The sequence below is a fragment of the Sciurus vulgaris genome (assembly GCF_902686455.1).
Source record: "Sciurus vulgaris genome assembly, chromosome: 3".
NCBI classification, from domain to species: domain Eukaryota; kingdom Metazoa; phylum Chordata; class Mammalia; order Rodentia; family Sciuridae; genus Sciurus; species Sciurus vulgaris.
The window spans coordinates 157683227-157706605 of record NC_136463.1 but is presented as its reverse complement, the minus strand read 5'-3'; the positions used below and the strand labels follow the sequence as shown (position 1 = coordinate 157706605).

Sequence of the window (23379 nt, the reverse complement as noted above, 5' to 3'; positions counted from 1 at the left end):
TGTCATTATTCCTTAAAAATATGGTATAATAGTCATTGTAGCTTTTACATTGTATTAGGATAAGTTATCTGGATATGATTAAAGTATATATGAGCTAGTGTCCAGGTTATGAGCCATTTTATACAAAGGACCTGAGAATCTGCAGAGTGTAGTATTCTTGGGGGGGGGTGGTCTTGTAACCAATCTGCCAGGGATTATGTGAGAAACAGCTAAATATGTTAATATACTTATTTATTTATCAATATTTTATTAAAGATATTAATTTCAATTCTTACCTCCAAAATTCTGTCCCCTGATTGTAGCCGGCCATCTTTTATTGCTGCTCCTTTTGGCAAAATGTTTTTTACAAAAATGGGACCAGGACCGTGTATGGAAGAGTCTCTGGTAACCACAGTGAAACCAAGTCCTTCAGGGCCTAGTGTATAAGACCAGAAAAATGAACAGTCACCTTAAACATGTGTAATATTATATTCAATCTTACAGTTAAAATCTACCTAATTTAGACTAAACTAGAATAAGTAAAATATTTACATTCCAGGAGGTTTTAAATATGCTTCAGTTCTTCTGGTATCAAATAAAATTATAGTTTCTGACAGGCCATGATGGTATCAAAATGAATTTGGTGCCCAATACATATGTGTAACACTTTTATTTATTCAGGTTTTGGAAGAAGTGCACATATTATCCTTATACCTGGGATTGATTATTTCAGTAAATCATAACCTAACTGCATACTTTCCTAAGAAGTAAAGGGCGATTTGACCTGAATTTTGTCAATCTCTCCTTCAGTCAGCCCACTGTGGCTCACCCAACTGTTTGTGTCCTGAATCCTTATATACCAGCATCTCATGTCCTGTCAGCAAGAAACCTGATGTACCTCCTTATTCATCTCTAATTTCTCCCTTCCAGTGTATTTTTTACTCTCTGAGGGATGCTTAGGTATCTTTGCCATAAAGAATTGTTACTTCAGTTGCATTGCTTCTTCAAGCTTCCATCTCCAATGTTCTATCACTGTGGTTAGATAAAAGTCCTCCACAGGCCTGTGGGTTAGAGCTTGGTCCCCAGGCTATGCCACTACTGGGAGCTGAGACACAGAGGAAGGAGATTAAATCATTGGGGGTATGCTGTAGAAGGGGCCACTGGGACTCTGGTCCCTCCTCTTTCTCCGTCTTTGCTTTCTGCCCACCATGAATTGAGAAACTCCATGACATGGTCCCACCATGATATACTGTGTCACAAACTCAAAAAGCAACTGAATAATCAGTCATGGACTGAAACCTCCAGAACTGTGAGCCAAAATACACTTCTGCTCTTGTCATTTCAGGTATTTTATTATAGTAATGGAAAACTAACACACCTAGCCATGACGATACCCAGGAATTCTTCCTAGCCTCAATTTAAGTTAGCTTCCCACTAATTGTCTTCTGAAATTAATTCCCCTTGGTATTAATGTCTTTAATTTCTGTTATTTTCCTCCCTCTGTGATCATAATGCATCTGTCACTCTCTAACATGTACCCTTGTCTTCCCCTATAAATGCAGATGTTTCCCAAGGCATTATTTTGGACCAATTTGTCTCCCTGGCTGTGGCAGCTACTGGCTCTAATATCATCTCCCTATGGGAGAGGCCTAGATCTCCTTGGCCTTAATCTACTTTTTTGGTGTCAGCTTCCTGGATATCACCATATGCATTTCAAACTTCACTATATACCTCCTTCTCTGATTCAGATTCTGACATTTTCCAACAGCCTCATCAACTTAAAATTCTAATTTCTATCAATGACATCTCCATAATGCAAGTTGCCCTGAGAACCGCAGCAATAATTGTAATATCTTTATCTTCCTTCCTATAGCCTTTCATCCATTAAGGTATGTGTATTATATTTCTGCATTTAGACAGGCAACACACCCTGTACTGACCCTTTGTTGTCTGGTTTTTTCTTCGGTATATCTTTTTGATTCCAGTTTAATCTTCCCAAAGAATATGTGATGCCATATTCTTCATTTTTGCACTCAAGACTTTCTGATAGATGTTTAAAGTGATTATGTGATTCATCTTTGTGTCCAACTTCACATCTTACACATAGCTGGATTATTTGTATGAAGACTACAACAGATGCATTTAAATAAAAAAGCCTAATTGCTAATTAAGCACACTGGAGGATCTGTGCTTCCTACTCAATACATTTTACTCCCAGTATAGTATTCTTATAAATGAATCAATTTTTTTTTATCAGAGAATCTTTTGAGAACAATTAAAGATACATATTTTGAAATATATTTATATGTATTCTAAAATTACCTTGTGGTCATTAAATTCTCGATTAATTCAGTCAAGAATCTAAAAGATCTTGGTTTCTTTTGAATTGCCTTGAAAAACACAGGATTTTAGAAGATTGCAGTGGGGAAAGGGAATATCAGACAGAGGTTACAAAATGAACAAGGTTCATAAAATATGCTTATATGTGCATATGTGTACATAGTACTGCATAAATATGCATGTGTATAGCACATGAGCTAATCTCACTGATTTGTGCTTGTAATGGATAGAAAAGTTGAAAAGAATGAAGAAAAAAAGATTATACAAGCATTCAAGATTAGGTATTTTGAAAAAAGTGTAATGTTGAATCACTGAAATTAATAATGAAATATATGCTTTCTCAAAAGTAAACATTTTGCTTATATAAAATTGTTCTAGAGAACCATAAACCAGATCCCTGTTGGACTTGGCCTAAAAGATGCTTTAAAACATGACTAAGTGTTATTGAAACTGGTACAGCTGGATTTTAATTCCTATTTAGTGTTAAGTTGGAACACAATATTGCTCAGCTTCTATCAAGTTTGCAATGATTCTTTTCACTTGCCAACATGTCTTTATTGTTTTTTTTTTTGTTTCAAATAATCTATACTCTGTAGAAGAGAAGAAAGTATTATAATTTCAAGAATTTTAACTTACCTAAGTATACACCTAAATCTATTCTCTGATACAATTAAATAAAGGGAAAATTAACTAAATTAGCCTTAATGCATTTCTCTTAACCAATTTTACATGTTACAATAATAGAATGCTATTAAGCATAATTTAATAATTACCTTTCTTTAGGTCAATCTTAATTTTCTTTGCATTTTTCTTGCTGCCAAACCCCATGAGAGGGGAGAGTGAGGGAGATGGAGGTTTTCTTCCTAGTCTTGGTACTTGGGGACTCTTGTTTTGTTGCAGGGAAGGTGATGCATCTGCTTCAGGACTATTTGGTCCTGTGAGATTTACTGTCTTCAGTCCAGATTTTCCATGGACAGGAGGAGGCACCTTTGTTCTCAAAACTCCATTATTGCTACCAAAAATGTTAAGAGGTCCAATGACTGATTTTTCATACTGCTCACGGTTTTGAGGTGGAAGCACGTGGAGGAGCACATCTGAAGATTTCATTGCCTGGCGGAAGACATCTTGAGCCCTTGAAAGAGTCAGTAAATGTATCACCATATCGTGTCTAGCAGCTACCTTCCACAGTACTCCAGCAGAGCCAACCAGACACAGAACAGGAGCTTAGGCACAAGAACTTGTTAATAGTACTACCAGCATGACTGTGCTAACTAAACATCAGTTACTACCCAATACCTGCCCAGTAGGTTACATAGGCATGATGACCATGCATAATTTTCTCCTTGATTTTTCTTTACAACCACCAAGGTATATATAGTTAACTCTAATTTTGCAAACTCAAGTTGAGGCTCAGAAAGACTAAGTGACTTACCCAATGACCCACATTTTTTAAAAGTGTTTCTAATCTGAAAGTCTAACCAGAATTAATTACTGAAGAGCATATAAAAAGGCAAACTTTAATTTTAAATGAAAAAAATCATTTGGTGTTTTTGATCAGATAATTAATAGGTTATTTTTGCTTGATTGCGAATCAATTTCTCCTCCAAGATAACGCCAGACTGAATTTTTTTTTACCTTTGTTTTCCATTTCTATAAAACGAATGATAATGTCTATCTTAAATTCTAACAAGTCCTTGAAAAATGCATTGTAGCATATCAAACAATACCATTATTAATTATTATAATATTGTATATCATTTTTTTAAACAAAATAGTCTTTTAAGGCTTCATTTCTTTTCACATTTAAGCAATTGGTGACTAATTTCTCCCCAAGCACACACAGCTACATGCCCCCCACACACAAACACACACACACACACACATACACGGGCACTTGATATTGACAACTAATGCCCACAGAAAAGATGTATTATGAGCAGTTAGGTCAGAAATAAAAGAGGTTGCTGATTATTACTATGGAGTATCTGTACTGATTTCCTTAATTTGAAATCTCGGCACAATGCCAACATACATTTAAAAATATGTATGTGGGTCTGGGGAGATAGCTCAGTTGGTAGACCCTGGGTTCAACCCGCAACACCACGCACACACACACAAAATAATAATAATAATAAAAATATATATGCATCAGCGTGCTATATATCCTTATTCTTGTGTACAGGAAGTTATTCCCTTAATATTTTCACACTCAGAGAGCTGACTTCTTGAGGGAGAGTATTTTAATTTTTTTAGTTGCTTATATTATTCACTGAATTCTCATAGACATTTCTCACAGATTCTTTGTTTTAAGGCAGACAGCTTACATCAAGCCAGTTAATTAATAAGCTGAACTAACAGTCTGTGAAAAAAGTCATTAAATACCAGTCTAACTGACCCACATCCCAAGAAAAACAAACCCCTCCATCCATGCCCCAGCAAAACAACCAGGCAGGAAAACTTGCTGTATTCTATGGTTTAATGTTCCTGGAGATGTCTGGGACACATGTGGGCCACATTTGAGAGTGCTAAGACATAAAATGCATTGCAAAGTGGATGTACAGAGGCCATTCAAAGGGAATTGACCAGAAATTCTACCTCTAATTTTGATTATAATGAGTTCAGTAATGATTATAACCATTCTAGGGATCAATAAAGTAAATAAAACAATGGAAAAATGCTTACTGAGCAAAAGTTTTGTCTACCAGATCCACATTGTTGATTTTTACAATACATTCATTTTCATGAAAGAGTTCCTCCCGTTTGCACCTGCTGTTTTCTTCAATGCCTCGGATGAAGAGTCCTAGGATCCTAAATGCAAAATTTGAAATAGAATTACTGAATAACAATATGCTAATTATTTCTCCACTTGCAACTATTCAGAAATGAGCATTGATTTCTATTGATGAAATAAATTATGATCTCTATTCGGGCAATTGTTATTGAAATCTTTCATCCAAAAACACATATACACATAAACTGTCTAAAAGAAAAGGTCCTTCAAGGCAAATATATATAAACATCAATTCAGAGAACATTAATCTAGGACCCCATTTCTTATTCTTATGACAAATTTAGAAAGGTCAAAGTAGCTCAGTGGAATTGAGGACAGCAAAGAGTGTGGTTTGAGGAAGAGCATCACAGTTGACCATAACAAGTAAGCTCAAGTTAGTGCCAAGATGGCAGCTTGATGCTTAGTAATGGGAGAGGATTAGGAATTCACGATGGTTTTTTGAAGTCTTACTGCCTCTTCCAGTAATCTGCATTTTAAGAAGTGAACAAACATTGAACATTGAAGGAACAAACATTGATTCCTTCAGATCCTATTACTCTGAAGGAAGATTAGCCCATTTGTTAGTAAAATGAGCCAAATAGGCATTTGATATTTTCTCTGTTCTCAGGATGAAGAAGTATGAGATGAGGTTGTAGACAAAGGCCAGGTAAATTGGTGAATATAATAGGGTCCAGTGGAAGTGGAGATATTGATAAACCTGAAGGCAACATGGAGTTTGAGAGTTAACACTGAATGGGAGGCCAATGTCACCTAGAGGGGCCTTGAATGTACCTAATCTGATGGTGTTGGTATGGAATACCCACCACCCAGTGTTTGCTGATGAAGACTGAGCTTTGAGCAAGAGGCTAGATTCAGAGAGGATACCTAGGACTCCTGGGACTTTGTGTCTCTAGCTCAGAGGTAGGAGGGGAATGGGCTGGAAAAAAAGGGAAGGAAAAAGAAAACTACAGCAATAAGAATTACATTTTACATGTGGGTTTGACTTCAGGATCACCCTTGGATGCCAAAAATCTGTGTGTACATGTTCAAGTCTCTTATATACAATGGCAAAATATTTGCATTTCCCTATATATATTAAATCACTCTATATTACTTATACTTTATAATTAACTGTTGTGCTGGACTTTTTAGGCAATAATGGCAAAAAGAAAATTCTGTACATGTTCAGTACAGAAGTAATTTGTAATTTCTCCAAATAGTTTTGATCCACAGTGAATGTGTTATGGATGAGGAACCCATAGATAAAGAGGGGCCACTGTACTTGGTTACATGTATAAAACCCAAACTAAATCAATAACAAGAAATGACACTTGTATCAATTTTAGCTATTCATCATTCAGGAGATACCCCTTCCTTGGCAGTATATAGGATTTTAATTGTATGTTACAGTGAGAAAGAAAGACATATTCTCTAAGAGAATTCTCCTGGCTGTGGAAAAACTGCCATTTCCATGTGCCTTGTTCCCACTTTCCTACTCAGTCACTCTCTTTTGTATAGGATCCTGTTTGCTATTATGTAGTCCCTTTGCATTAAATTTCAAATCTAAATAAAATATGAGCACATTTTATGTGTGAATAATAGGGTCAGCCATGGAAAAAGGGCAGCCTATAATGAAAGTCCAGGAGAAAGCAATCCTCCTGCTTGGAGTAGCCACAGAGTTGAGCCTCTGCCTCCAGGCCTCCATTCATTTAATGAGCTCATATCATCTCAAGACGTCAAAAGGCAAAGCACATGCAGTGATATTTAAGTCTTCAAAAATGTTAAATGAATACATTATGCTGCTGCAGGAGAGAACAGCAAATAGTCACACCACCTACCACAAGGCAGACTCAGGGTCACAGGGACCAGTATGGGGCCAGGGTGTGTGCTTCATTTCCTAGTTCCAGCAGGTTTGTAAATTAAACATATTCTGTGTCACCAACATAATATTAAAAATTGAACTATTGGACATGTAAAAATGAAGAAATAAATCATAATTGTTTTTTCCCCTAAATTAAACAAACCTTCTAGTTCACATTTTGAATTTTTGTTATGGTGGATTCACAATAACATGATCCATTAGGAGGCTCACATGTGGTTATAAAGTAGTTTATGTAAGTGATATTTTTTTAACAAGCATTCAAGTCTTCCTTTAATTTAATTCAGTACATCATCAGTCATGTAATGTTACTCCCTAGGATTTAATCTCACATTTTGGGAGATGAATTAATTCTTTCAGGCCACTGGGTTGCAATTTAGTGAGCATATTACAGCTGGAGAGTGCTATGTGAACCTCACTGATCTAAATAACCTAACTTTCCATGAAAAATTTATTGACAGAATAAGCCCAACTGTAAAACCCATGTGTCAGAGGTAATTTTGGTAAAATGTAAAAAGGACTGATTTTTATTAGTTTGGTCCCTGGCAACAAACTACTCCCGCCCTCTCTATTCCATGGAAGGGTTGATTTCCTCCAGTATGATGTCATCCAGACCACTATGAGAAGGCTCAGAAAATCATGTCTCATTACCCTCCACGCTCCAGACCGGTGGGCTGTGGTAGCTGTCTCATTTGGGATCAAGACTCACAGGATTTAAAGATTAATGCTGTCGAGGAATTGTAGGCTGAGACTAACCAGTTAATTTGCATTAATGAGCAGTGATCAAGGATGCTGAAATCCACAGCCCTACAGAATAAAAAGAGTAACAATTGCTTCTCGCTCATCAAATAATTGTTTAGGCACCAACACCTTCACCCTGCCCCTGCATCACATGGCCTCGCCACCCTAACCGGCTTAGCATTTTTGTCTGAATGTCTCCTCTTCCCCCACTCTTCCCCATCCCTCCTCTTCCTCACTCAACTTCAGCTACCTTTACTATAAAATGGAGTATATTGTGTTATCTTTCTTGAAAAAAATTGATTTTATGTTTCTAACTAAAAAAAAAAAAAAAAACTGATTTTTTTTCTAAATGAAATTAAGTTGCTTTTTTCTTGGCAAGGATTTAGGGTTGCTTTGTGCTTGTTTTGTTTTTCGACTGAGAGGGCAAATGGTCCTCAAGACAAGCAGCAATAAACATCCCTATGCTAAGGTATCATAACAGGTTCATGGAGACTTTGGTACAAGAGATACTATATTTTACCTAGGATATTTTAACTTAGGTTTTCTAGTCAATAACAGGTGTGGCAGTACTTTTTCTAAATGGAAAAAAAAAACTTTGGAGGCAAAGCCAATTACAGTAGTCTTAATAAAGAATTAAATGTAAATTCTAATTTAAAATAATGACAGAAGCCAATAAATGAAAGGAAATTAAGAGCTAAGTCTACCACTACGACCTTAACTAAGCCCCGGTGCTCACACAGTGAAACCATATGGCATTATGAAGTCAGACACTTGTCTGACATGCTCCACACGCAGTGGCATCTAGACACATGGGTTGAGTTAAGTGTGCTATTTCAGCCTACACTCATTACTTCTTAAATTTTATTGGCTCATGTCTCCACTTCCATATTATTTTTAATGTTTTTAATTAAATTTCCTTTCTATAATACTAGTGGATAGCAAAAAATAATAGAACTATTTCTCTATGTTACAGAACAGTTGACCATGAGCTTATAATAAAACTTGATTTCTGAATCAAGCTTTTTTATTTTAGTCGAAACAATCAAAATACTGATAATTTATGCATTCATACATTGTGGGTTTTACAAGGAGCTTTCACATTTTTAATGTGATTTAATCCCTATAACCTTGATGTGAAGTAGGTATTCACAAGAGACAAGTTTGGGGGACTTTGTTGAAGGTTATATAAAATGAACACTGGGATTAATTCCAATTCTTCTGAATTCAAGTCCAATATTCTTTCTTGTATTCAACCAGGCTTATGCTAGGTATCAGAAGAAGAAGGAAGGAAATCAATAAATTCTAGTGTGTTTTCCTTATCTGAAGTGAGAGGTGATTTTTTTTCTTTTTTCTTTTCTTTTTTTTGTCAGCAAGGCCAGCTTGTTTTTCGAACTATTGAAAATGAAGTATGGTGACTGTCACATTGTATATTTTCTCATTTTTGGAAATTGGGAAGATCTTGTGTTCTATTCCAGCTTCATTAAACTAAAGGGTCTGGTAATTTAAGCACTCTGGTGTTTCACAAGGCTCAATCAGTACACTTCTGCCAGAAGCCATTAGAATTTCTCATACAACTGAGTAAATACCCACCCTGTCTATCAAAAACAACCTCAGTTTGTCCTGTGCCATACCCCATAACATTTATAAACATTCTTATTAACACACACAGGAAACTAGACAGTAAGAGCCACTAGCTTTCTGGTTCACTTCTTTTCAGGAAACACTCATTCCAGCAAGAGCTTGGCATCAGATGTTATTTGCAAAAAGAAAGAAAGGTGATGACTTTGCAATTACAGGTAGCAGATGGTTACCTGCTGAATATGATGCCAACCAAAATATCATGAGTGAGTCTGTTCTTCCTGCTAGAGGGCAGACAGAATGGACCAGTAAATTAATACTACATAATCTTTGGAGAACACTTAATTCTAGAAAGAGCAATAGTGTAAGGACAAGTCAGAAGATCTGGGTTTTATGTGACTTTGGGAAAAGCAGTGGACTTTTCTTATGGTTGACATCCTAAGCTAAAATAAAGCATTCTGCCTTTTTGATGATGCATTCAAGAAAATCAATTTAGTAAAGTCATTAGAACATCATGTAACCAAGAAACAGTTTCCTTTAAGTATCTGGCAATCTTTGTCAATATTAATCTAGTGCTAAAGGCAGTCATCGTATTGGAAATTGACATAATTCTAAAACTAGGTCCATAAGGTTATTATACTAGTGATAATATTAGGTTCAAGGCATACACTTTCATTTCTGTCAAAAAAACCAAGTTTTATATTCGGTTAGATGTGGCTTCCAAGATGTTGCTGACATGATCTAAACTGTCATTTATCAGTATGGACTTAGCAATATAATGTCTTTGAAATTCCAAAAGAATGTGGTAAATTATTTTTAATGTTTTAAAAGTTGTTTTAGAAAAACAGGATGACCTTTTTCTTCTATAGTAAAATCATCATATACATATATATATATATATATATATATATGTACATGTATGACATCTGATGTAGTTACTGGAATGTTATTTTTTTTCTTCTGTATACCTGAGAAATAGGAGGAAATATCAATTAGAAATTATTATCTTCATTTGTTGAAGTGTATCTTTTTTTGTGTATGTGTAGTGTGTAGTGGGGATTGAACTCAGGGGCACTCAACCACTGAGTCACCTCTCTAGCCCTATTTTGTATTTTATTTAGAGATAGGGTCTCACTGAGCTCCTTAGTGCCTCACTTTTTGCTGAGACTGGCTTTGAACTCTCAATCCTCCTGCCTCATCCTCTGGAGTCGCTGGGATTACAGGCCTGTGTCACAACTTTGGGCTGAAGGGTATCTTTTTAAATTAAAATTTCAGTTGCTATATTTGTCTAACAATATATTAAAATTTTTGCCAATGATTCTGTTTACTATGTGCTGCTGACAAGGATATTTTTAAAAAAAGCATTGTAATTAATTTTAAATGGAGAAATTATGATGGATTACTTTTTCTTTTTCATTACATCCTAGAAATAAATGATTTAGTTTTGCTTCTAATGCATAAGAGGCTAACAAACGTATATCTTGAGGTGTTCATATGAATAACAGAAATTCACACTTGGTCCTCTTCTGAAGAATGAGTAGGAAAGTGGGCTCATCAGGGTTTCCATTAATTGGCATGAACTTCTGAAACCAGGAAACCATCTTACCTTCCACTCAGAGATGAAAAGAAGGGCACTACATGTATTCCCAAGGGGCCTCCTTCCCCAGAAATCTCCACCGTTCTTGTCATATCACTGGGACAGAAAAACACAGACGCACAGATGAGTCTCTGCTAAAAACCAGATGAGGCACATCAACCCCTCCCCCCAGGACCATAGCAACTACTGTATCAGCCCAGCAAAGCCAAAGGAGTGCATGATTTCTAGGTACATTCAGAAGATTCGTAAAATAAAATATTTAAAAGACTATGATTTCTTATTTTTACCCCTAGAAGAGGAACAATTGAAATGACTACCTACAAAAATGACTTCCATTTAATCTGCATCAATCAACATATTTAAAAAGTAGTACACAAAAATGAAATTTCTCTCCAGTGGGACTCACTTGAAAATTACTGTAAAGCACATGGAAGTAAACATATCTGTGCTTAAGCATAAGGTTGGCTTTCCCCCACCCCCAGAACAGGGTAAAAATGAAATAAAATACTTATTAGAAAAGCACAGAATTACATTTTAAAATGACTGTGAAGCCACAGTTGGTAATACATTTGGGTATGTTCAAAGAAATACAAATCACAACTTAAACTTGTATCAGTTGTATTCAATGAAACAATTCCAAATTTTCACCTCCTGGTTTATTTATTTATTTTTTTGAAGGTAGACAGAGAGGTTGCAAAACCTGGAGAAAATGTATTATAGAAAGAAATAGAAAAACTGACCTGCGTAACCTAGCCCAGATTAAGGAAAGGATGAGCTAGAAACATTAATGGGTAGTGTGTATATAGAAGACTCAAATATAGAAGGCACTGGGAGCTTTTGAGTAATAAAGAGTGGAACTAACAAGTTTTGTAAAGATGAAAAATAATAACTGTGAACAATTATTGGCTCTTTTAATCCAAGAGAGAGAAAATAAAATTGCCAGAGGAAAATGATAAAGTTGAAGCAAACATCCCCTTTATGGAAATTGTAAACAGGTTTCTATTGTTTTCTATTTACATGAAAATGACCTGAAACTAGATGTCAAATTAAGAGCTACAGCTGCTGCAAATGCTTTTCTGCTCCAAACTGAGAATGGTGGAATTCTGGCTCCTTACTGCAAAGTTGAAAGCAGTGTTAAGAAAATAAAATGCCTGATGAATTCACTAAGCACTAAGTATTCTTTAAATGACCAGAGATCTAAAATAAATACATTAAATATATTTTCATCAATGGATGAGGCTTATTTTTAATGTGTTTTCTTTGCAAGCCTATTATCAGTAAGAACTTGGAAGAAAGAGAGTATCAGTTTCCAGTATTTGTGGATGATGATGGAATTTCAAGTCTGATAATAAATTTCAGATGGGTTTTGTCCAGATATTACTGACATACGTAAAACTTGTTCAGTCAAGCAAGTAATATCAAGAGGCCTGGAATAAAAGTTAAAAACAAAACAAATCTTAGAGTAATAATATAGGATGAAATGATTCTTCTTTTTATGGGTGAAGATATGGACGTTTATATAAATATATGCACATGGACAGTCAAATACAGGCACATATTATACATCCTGAATATAAAATGCTTGGTGGGCAGAGAAAGTTGTTTACATTTTAATGGACCACGCAATAATTTTTATATATTAACATGGTTACAGTGCATTTTTTAGTCATGTGAGGAAGACTACACCCAAAGCATTACAATATTCTAGACTTAAATATGACTAAAGTCTTATTTAACCATTGAAACATTAATATCTTTACCTTGAGAATGCATTTTTATAGTTTTACATTGAAAGCATAACACAAATCTCTCCTGATAAATGTATCAGGTATCCACATGGTAATACCTTGCACCCATATGTAATACATAGAGGGTTTCAAATGTAAATGTTTAGACCAATGTAGTCCTCAAGATTTTACCATAAGAATTTCTAGGATGGCTTTTATAGATGATGGCTTTATGGATTCTCATTTTTTTTTTCTATTTTACAAATATTTCTTTACCCCTATTCAAAAAACCCTCCTGTAAAACATGATAAATTCTGTGTATCATACTGATACCTACTTTCTTCTTATTTTTTCTTTTTTCTGGGGATTGAACTCAGTAGCACTCAACCACTGAGATATATTCCCAACCTTTTAAAATATTTCTTATTTGGAGATAGTCTTTCTGAGTTGCCCAGGCTGGCCTTGAACTTGCTGTAATTTCCCTAGTAGCTGGGGTTACAGGTGTGCAGTGCCACCTGGGGCACTGATATCTACTTTTAAATTGTCAATCCTGTATTTTTACATTCAGTTAATAAAGTAAATCTTATAATTTGATTAAGTAATCAATTTTGATTTAAAATACTAAAATGTTTGGGAGAATGCAATTTTTAAGGTTCATTTTTATTTTATGAAATAAAATATATTCATATATCAGAGTAAACTTTTAGTTTACCATTATACACAATAGTTATCATTCTCTGGCAAGAAGGATTTTTGGCAACTTAGATTACTATCACAAAAATGTTACTATAGCACTAAAAAAAATTGACTTCCATTTTCATAGGCTGCAATATGCAACTACTTATAGCAACTTAAGTCTGTTTATTAACAAAGCATTGTGATTTTTACATAGATCATGTCTCACCATATTTACCAAATGATATCCATTATTTCAAGGTAGAAAGAATGACATTTGAAAAAGGATTTCTCATAAACAAGTTCAAGTATATATTTTTTTAATTTTACAAGAAAAAAGTGCCCCACTCTATTATAAATACCTGAAGGAGTACTATATGAACCTCTATATATACCCACTTCATGGAATACAAGCACCTCTAGCACAGCTAGACAGAATTATTTGAACATATCTCCCAAAGAGTGAGATTTTAACAAAGATGTAAAAACAGTTTATTAATGCTATTTGTTTAGATAAAATAAAATACAGCAGCAGTTCAGGACCTGGTGAGCAGGACAGGCATATGTTTATTTATGTCTTAGAGAACAGCACAGTCACCAGAAGGTAAGCAGCATGGTGGGTGAGGAATAGAAAAAATGCATAAAATGGGTTGAAAAGGATATTTTAGTGGTTAAAAAAAAATCAGGACTTGTGAAAAACAGACAAAAAAATTGAACTGTGGATCATGATAAAGGAAAAACATTTGTCATACAAAAGAAAAGTAGGATTATTTCACTGAGATCAAAACAGATATTTCTATACAACTTTTAAGACAGTAAAACAAACAGATAGTCACAAAGCACTAGGTCAACTAATATTAAGTAAGCTAAGCGCCCTAAGGTCCCTTTGACAAAATTAGCTCAATCACTGGGACCAGCTGCAGCCAATCTAAGAGTTCAGCACAAAGCAACTGGTGAGCTATAGAATAAGTGGATAAAAATCAGTCTGTAGTTATGAATGGCTACTCTGCCAGAACTAGATGTTAAATGCTTCAGTTGGTTTTCATCCAGAGAAAAGATTTGAAGCTTGAGGCAGAAAATAGAGCAGAAGTTGCAGATGTTTGTAGGTCTGATTTTTTCACACAATGCAAATGGACAGGATTTTTAACATTAAGATTACTTGGTTTCAGGCTTGGTTGGGTATGGAGAGAGAACTGAGGACAGGAGGTGAAAATGTTTTATTTCAAAAGAAAATTTTTTCCTGGGGTGACTTTAACTCAGGTGTCTAAGAAATACATTTAAACTAAAGACCAAAGCCTCAGTTTCCTCACTTGTACAATGAAGACATTAAGATTAGAGACTTCCCAAACAGAGTTGTTGCTTTTAATGAGAAAAATTGAGAACATAACAAATATATATTACACATATGTATCTATCGGGCATATACAAAAAGTTCAGCAACTATCAGTTATTAGTATGATTACTAGAACATTCCAAAGGAAAAAACAAGCTTGTGGATGAGAAGGGAATTATCTATCGTAAGTTTTCCATTTTTTTCCCACTGACTTCTTCAGGAAAGCTTTTTAAATAATATTAAATACTATAGGACTGAGGAACACCTTTTTTTCATGATTAGATTGCTGACATAGAGAGGAAAAAAGGTTGTAACAAATGGACAGAAGGTGTTGGCGACTTCAGGCAGATTCACAGACCTGTCACATGCAATGGAATGAGAGACTGACACAGAGGGAAACCTCCAAGAAGAGTTTGCAGATCACCCTGAACTCTGCTTAATGGTGAAATAAATTTCTCACTGATGTGAATGTACTGAGTAAAGATCTAAAGAAGAGTTTGTGGTGGTTGATGGTAGGAGTCACTAAATTCACTTGAATTCAATAAATATAAATTCAGTCATTTCAATGGGGGATGTTCTATAAAGAAAAAAGCAAAAAAAAAAAAAAAAAGAACATAATGCTTGAGGAGTTCATGTTCTTGGGGGGAGGTTTGAGACATAAAAAATAATACAGGACAGTATAATAATAGCACAGGTTGAATGTTCCTTATCTGAAAAGCTTGGGACCAGAAGTGTTTCAGATTTGGGATTTTTTTTTTTTTTTTTTTTAGATTTCAGAATATATATATATATATATATATATATATATAATATCTTGGGGATGGGACTCAGGACAAAGCACAAAATTCAATTATATTTTATATATATCATACATATAAGCTTTTATACAGTATTTTAAATAATTTTGTTCATGAAATAAAATATCATGGTGTGGAATTTTCTACTTGTGGCATCATGGTGGCATTCAAAGAGTTTCAGATTTTGGAGCATTTCAGATTTCCATATTATGGGTGATCAACCTATAGTAGTAGCAATAGTAGTTTATTCCCAAAGAATGAGAGCTATTATTTGGGAAGTAGTGAACCAATTGGCTTTTAGGTATTAAAACATGCATTCCTATAAAGTGTATAAAAAGTTTATATCATCTATCTTAGATGTAAACTAATTCTTAGAGAGGTTACTAATTTGTCCAGCATCATACCATTCATATGAGATAGAGTCAGGACTGAAACTTGATCTATTGCACTCCAGAGCAGATCCTTAGCCACTTTGACAAGGTGTTTTCAAAGCTGAGGTAGCTTCTGATGTGATTCAGAGGAAGAGGGTACAGAATCAGGAAGGCAAGCTAGGATCAGGAAGGAAAGCTAGGATCAGGAAGGCAAGCTAGGATCAGGATGCTTTTCCTAAAGGAGGTAGCAATTGAGAAGGGTCTCTCATGGGCAAATGGGTTTTCCAATGGAAAACAAAGGGAGGGGATGGAGAAGGCACACAGGAGAGAAAGCCCTCTACACTGAGGTATTGGACCAGGATAGTTTGTGGACACACAGATAGGCTATGATAATAGAGAAGAAAGGGGAAGAAAGGGAGGAAGAAGAAGAGAGAGAGGTGTAGAAGACAGATTGAACCATTAGCTTTAAGATCAAATATCAGAATAGTATGCCAAATCCCAGGCTGGAAAACCATACTTAATTTTATAGAATACTGAGCCAGTAAAGGTTTTGTAACTAAGGAACAGTGCAATAAATGCCATGGATTAGAAACATTTACGTGAAAGTTAAATACGGGATCAGCTAGAAAAGGAAAAGATAAGGGAGAGATTAGTACTTGAGATAAGAATGAGTAAATTATTGTAATAATCTAGCTGTGAGGGAACAGAGGCTTAAGTAATGATTATGGGAATTAGGCACGAAAACATGGGGACAGGTATAAGGTATGTTCAGATGAACTCTGAAAATAATGAATGAACTCTGAAAATAATGAATGGCTATCATAGGCAAAAGAGTACACAGTATAAACAGGAGGACAGTTTGAAGCCTGGAGAAAGTCTGGAGAAGGCTAACTTGGGTCAACAGGGATTAGGGAATACGGTGGGGTCAGGAATGACACAGGAATGACAGTCTTTCGTATATATTGCTTGCTTTTAAAGAAAAACGCCAAGTATAAGTTTTAGAAAAAAGTACCAAAGAGAAACTACTGCTTCACTGTCTTCTTAAGATCAAAGTAAATGCAGCAATGATTCATAGGACATGTATAATATAAGACTCTTTGGAGTACTCCCTTTAAATGTTATTGTTCTTTTTTGAATAGGATGTTTTAGTCAATAATGTGTGAGCCCATACTTGTATTTATGATTTATGGAGCAAAATTTGTATCCATTCAGTCATTCACTTAATAAGTAGTCCCCTATTGTATTCCAAAACTTGTATTAGGTGTCATAAATTCTTTGGAGGCTGTGTAGTCTTATTTGGGAGAACAAATAGTTCCAATAAACTGTAATATGTGTAATAATGACAACAATCATTACAATAGCAATGCATGTTTTTCTAATCTTTCATTTACCATTGTGCCAAGTCAGTTGCCTGTATGTGCTTCAATTAATCTTCATAATAATCTATGCAATCATGATATCCATTTTCCATATGAAGAAACCATTTTAAAGAGGTTAAGTAATCATTCCAATATTGTATAAGTAAGTAGCAGAGTCAGTGTTCAAACCTAGTTCTTTTCTAAATCTAAAGGTTTTGGAACTAAGGAATAATTTGAAAAATAAGATGGTCTAGAACATTTTATCCAGTAGTAATATGCTGGTCCAATTGAGAGAGGAGTTAGGAGGTCACTGTAATCATTTAGCTAAGAGGTAACAAAAGCTTGAGCAGTGACCACGGGGTGAGGCAGGTTCAACGTATTTTGAGATGGGTACCGTGAACCATTTACTTACCATGCCTCTGGTGTGAAGTCCTATGCTGGGCCAACCTCTGTGGGACTTCTGAATCTCCCTGCCCCAGCAGGACATAGATCCTGAACTCAGCTGTAAGTGGTTTCCTAGTTTCACTTTAAGTTTTTCATCATCTCATCCAGCTAGAACCAATGTTCTCCGGGAGAATTGTCATCTCCAAGCTTTCCCAGTTAGCTAAGCATTTCATATGTAAAGGTTACTCTCATCCTCTCCCACCCCAGAGTGTGTAAGTGCTGTGAGTTTGCACTCACTCTATATTATGAATTTGCTCTGAAACTGATTTTAGCAGTGCTTCTCCTATACTGGTGATTCTCCTCGCCATGGTTCTGTAGCTTAAAATAAAACATGAAGGAGTCAGGGAAGGTGCATCATAGGTAATGTTTGAACCGATAGATTTATAGAAAGAGTGGAAGGTGGGGATTGGATGTGTTACTTAATCGTTCTGAATTATAGTTTCTTAACTATGAAAGGTGATAATGAGAAACTCATGCAAAAGACTGTTTTGATAATCAAAGTACACTAAATATACATATCTTTTAGTTTTAAAATTTACTTTTAAAATTTCTATGCTCAGCTGGGTGTAGTGGCGCACACCTGTAATGCCAGCAATTCGGGAGGATGAGGCAGAAGGATTGAGAGTTCAAAGCTAGTCTCAACAAAAATTCAGGCACTAAGGAACTCAGTGAGGTGCTCTCTCTAAATAAAATACAAAAGAGGGCAGGGGATGTGGCTCAGCGGTTGAGTGCCCCTGAGTTCAATCCCCAGTACCAAATAAAATAAAGTAAAATTTCCTATGCTCTATTTGTCTCAATTCCCTGTACACTGAGAAAGTTTAGCTGATTTTTTTTCCTGCAGCCATAAACCAAACAATCGTTCATGATGGGTATCCATGTAGCATTTAGCCAACATGTTGGCAAAATTTTCAGAAAGCTAAAGTTAAAAAAAAATGAAATTAAGGCTGAGACAAGAGGATCGTTAAGTTCAAGGTCAGCCTCAATGACTTATTGAGGTCTTAAGCAACTTAATGAGACCCTATCTCATAATAAAATACAAAAAGGGGCTGGGGATGTGGTTCAATCCCTAGTACCAAAAAATAAAAAATAAAAATAAAAATAATAAAAAATAAAACCAAATAGACTAAGGGCATGAACTAGTATGAGATTCATTATTACCACCTCTCCCAAACAATCCTATCAAAATTCCGAAAAGATGGAGAATCTCTGTACCAATGTTTTAAATATCATAGAGCTCATTAATCAAGGAAACAATCTAAATAAAGAGTAATTATTGTCATATGGCTATAAATTATAAGTTTGAAGAGAATTGTCACAGTAAAGCATTGTGATAAAGAATGATCACAATTTTTAAAAGAGGCTAATTTCATGCAAATTGGCACTTGTTAGTATCTGAACTTAATGAAAAGAATGCATTGACTGAATTAATGAATGACCATCTATCTTAGCAGCATTACCTTCTAATGCTAAAGTCAACCATCTATTAAATATGAATTTACCTTCCTTAAGCCAAATTTGAAGCAACTTGGGGACAGTAGATAACAATAATATGGGCTTAATAGCTCTCATTCAGAAATCTAAAATTTGAAACTTTCTGGATCTTGATATCTTGCTGGAACAAGTTTAGATTTTAGAGCATTCTGTATTTTAGATTTTTGGATTAGGCATGCTCAGCTGGTTAAGTCTATGTAAATATTCCAAAATCTAAAAAAACTCTAAATTCTGAAACACTTCCAGTCCCAAGCATTTTGGATAAGAAATACTTAACCTATAACAGAGATAATGTTACAGGTAATAATTACAATTAACGGTAACAAGAACAGGTATAGCAACAGCAGCAGATATTCACAACACTCAACTGGACCCAAGTTCTGTTGAAAGCACTTTAAGTATATTGACTTAAATCAATTTAAAATTTACATCTATTAACATAATAAATCCTCATACCTACCCTGTGAAGAAAGTTTTAATAATATTTCCATTTTACAGACGAGAAAGCAAGGTAAAAAAGATGAGTAAGTTACCTAAGCTCATGGAACTAGTTAGCTGGGCTGGGATTTGAATCTAGGGGATACCTGAGGCCGCAGTATTGGAAATCAGAACAAAGAAAAGGAAGTTCTGTTAACATGGGTGCAACTAACTTCACATAATGAGTTCCATTCATTAACAACATGAAAGATTCCTAGAGTATGGACTGGATTCATTTTATATGTATCAAGTAAAATATTGCAAGATTGTTCAAACACAATACAAAGCAAAATCCAAAAAGCCAGAGTCAAAGTAAAACACTCAACCACAATGAACTCTCAAATGCTCATTTTAAACTGCTGTACAAAAAGAAGTAGAAGTAATTAAGAAATTCTGGGTACAGAAGATTATTGGAAGGATTGAGGATCATTTGTATATATGTTTGCCAGTAAACGCTCATATCTTACATAGAAAATGGGGGAAAAGAATAATTGAATAATTAATTTTAGGATTGGGACATGCTTTACCCCACAATTCTACTCATCTTGATATTTCCTGTAAAATAAGAACAATTAAAACTTTTTAAAGAAACCAACATCAAATTTAAATGAATAAAACATTCTTATTTGCAGAAAGAAAATACCTCAGTGCGCCCTTAATTTTTGGCGATGTTAGTAGTTCTGTTTGCACACCATTCATAACTTCTCTGTCTTCCAAGTTCTGCATGGAATCCTGTAGTGAAACAAACCCATAAGCATGTGGATGTTGCACATACAGACTGAATATTTGAATAAAATGTCTCAACATGGGAGAGTAAATGATCTTACTCTGAATATAGACAGTATGTTCCAATTTCTTTTAAGACTGGAAACAGGTGTTAATCTTTTCAGGGCTTTTGATGTACTTTTCTCTCTTACTTGATTTCTGAAATGCTCAAATGGCTCATTCACATGAAGCAATATGTTAAGAGCTCTGGAATACATCATTTAGCTTCCTGCTACTCAACTACAGCCTCTTGGAATTGTTTTAAAACCAGCATGGAAAAGGAATAACAACGGGAAGGCTCCAGTGGCAGGTGGAGAGAGGAGTTTTAAAGTTCTGTACTTCGCGCGCACCTTCTTATGACACTACAATGTAAGGAAAACAAATTCCTGAAAAAATGACACCTGGAAAAGTCACTGTTCTCAAACATGTGTGGGAACATTGCAGGAAGAAGAAATCTGGAGTTTTTGTCGATGAGACTGATTTTGAGGATGACCCATACCAGAGAGAATCTAAATTGAACGCTTAATTTTTAAAGTGGCAAACACTTCCGTTACAGAGAGATAAGAAGATCACACACAGAGGCACCCCAGGGTGGAGTCTTTGCACCACAGGAAGGTAGGCAAAGTTGCATTGGATGCTACCACAAGAAGTGGAAGACAGATTCGAGAAAGCATGTCTGAGGTAAATTCTTGTTTATGAAACACATTAAGTCTCTGGTAGGCTTGTAGAGCTGCTCTTTAAGCATCTTTTTCTTATAGCAGATTTACTGAGATGTAATTCACATAACATTAGGGTTCCCATTTGAAAAGGTACAATTCAGTGGTTTTTAGTATATTCAGTTTTGCAACCATCAACACTAAGGTTAGAACATTTTATTCATCCCCCAAAAGAAACCATATACCCATTAGCAGTTACTCTTCATTCTCCTCTTCCCTGATATTCACTGCCAATCATTAATCTACTTTCTGACTCTAAGGATTTGTCTACTTACAATATTTCATATAAAAGAAACATGATTTTTCAATTAGAGTAATATTTGCTAGGTTACCCATGTTGCAGAATATATCAACATTTCATGCCATTTTATAACCAAGCAGTATTCCATCTTAGATTCTTGGTTTTTCCATTCATCACCCACAATTGTAGTGTTCCCACTTTTGCCTACTGTGAAAACATTGCCATGATTATTTACATATGAGTTCTTGTGTGGAGATGCTTTCAGTTACAAGGAATGGAAATGCTGGTTCTGTGGTAACTCTATATTTAACATTTGAGGAGTTGCTACACCATTTCTAGGTGTTCACATAAGTTGATATTCCTATTAGAAATACATTCTGTTGCCAACACTTGTTATTTTCCTTTATAAAAATTTTTGCCATCTTAGAGGGTGTAAAATGATATCTCACTATGGTTTTGATTTGCATTTCTTTAATGGCTGATGATGTTGAACTTCTTTTCATGTTATTATTGGTCACTTGTATACCTCCTTTGAAGAAATGTCTAATTTTCTTTTATTATTGACTTATAATGGTTCATAAAATATGATGCATAAAAATCTCTAATTAAATATTTGCAGATATTCTCTCCATTCTGTAAGTTGTCTTTCCACCTTATTGATGTGTTCTTTAAAGTCCCAAAGTTATTAATTTTAAGTCCAATTTATTTACTTTTTCTTTTGTTTTGTTTTTGGTGTTGTATTTAAGAAACAGTGCCTAATACAAAGTCACAGGGATTTATTCATATTATCTTCTAAGAGTTTTTAATGTTAGCTCTTAGGTTTAGGCCTATTATCATTCTGAGTTAATTTCTATAGATGGTATGAAGCAGGGTTTTAAACTTAATATTTGAATATGCCAACATCAAATCAGTTATGCCAGCAGCATTTGTTGTTAATTAAAATCTCTTGACACCCCCATAACAAAGTCAAATGACCAACAATGAAAGGATTATTTCTGGTCTCTCAATTGTATTTCCACTGATCCAAACCTATTTTTACACCAATACCACAGTTCTGATTATTATAGTTTTGTATTAAGTTTTGAAATTAGGATGTATAAAGTCCTCCAAATTTATTATTCTTTTCAATATTATTTCATTATTCTGAGACTCTTACAGTTTTAAGTTATTTTCATAATCAGCTTGTCAATTTCTACAATACAAAGCCAATGAGTATTTTTATAGATACCACATTGAATCTATAGATCAATTTGGAGAGCAATGCCATTCTAGCAATATAAATTCACAAACAACTACCAGTGGCAGGCATTTAAAGTAAATATCCTTTCTGGTTTTGTAATTTGACTTAAATATATGTCCATAGTGTGTCAAAGAAAAATGGAAATATTTGCTACAAAGTATTAACTATTTTTTGCCTTATTGTTCCCTATTTTTACATGAAACTTTCTTGTTGGTCCCTAACACAAGGTAGGAAAATATATACATTCTGGTTCAAATCAATATTATGCAAGGTTAAGGGGAGTTTTTCTTCTAGTTCTAGTTAGGTGGTAAGTAAAGGTTCTGTTTACATCAACAACATACTTGACACTCTGAGTATTTGGAAATGTCAATTACAATTTGAAAGCAATATTGGGTCAATTGCAATGTGATAATCTGCTCAAGGGTAATTCTGAACTGACTACACTTTTGGAATAATCATGTCAAAAACTACAGACTTAAACAGGAACACTCATTCACAGACTTAAATGCTGGAGACAGCAGTTCTACTATGTTAAAAAAAAAAAAAAAGTAGCATCCAAAACAAGGTGCCTTTCACTACTATCATAAAGGGGTAGACAATGTAGTTTATCGTATCAACTAACGGGCAGTGTTTGCCACTCACTGAAATCATTTCTGTGTTGCAGTGATGGAATCCTTTGATACTCTCTAGAAATGGGGCAGGTGGGCAGGTGCACAGGGCACCCTCCAAGAATGTGAGGCCAATTCCTGGGTGCCTTCAATAGTACTGCAACATCACAGTACTGCAGGACTTCATGGACCAAGGCAGCTTATCTCTTAACAGGGTGCAGAACGTAATTTTTTTCCCAAAAGTTTCAAAAT

The 23379-nt window shown here is 34.9% G+C and overlaps 1 protein-coding gene across 3 annotated transcripts in view; it reads right to left on the bottom strand.

Annotated features, from left to right (window-relative positions):
• The window catches only part of PARD3B (par-3 family cell polarity regulator beta), a 1072202-nt gene that overhangs the window by 514861 nt on the left and 533962 nt on the right, over window positions 1-23379 (bottom strand). For all 3 annotated transcript variants that reach the window (XM_079130568.1, XM_079130566.1, XM_079130567.1), the window contains exons 5-9: window positions 20201-20289; window positions 10894-10980; window positions 5002-5127; window positions 3093-3451; window positions 276-415 (exon numbers count right to left, since the gene is read on the bottom strand). In XM_079130568.1, coding sequence (XP_078986694.1) covers window positions 276-415; window positions 3093-3451; window positions 5002-5127; window positions 10894-10980; window positions 20201-20289 — 801 coding nt within the window. The remainder of the gene's footprint in view (window positions 1-275; window positions 416-3092; window positions 3452-5001; window positions 5128-10893; window positions 10981-20200; window positions 20290-23379) is intronic.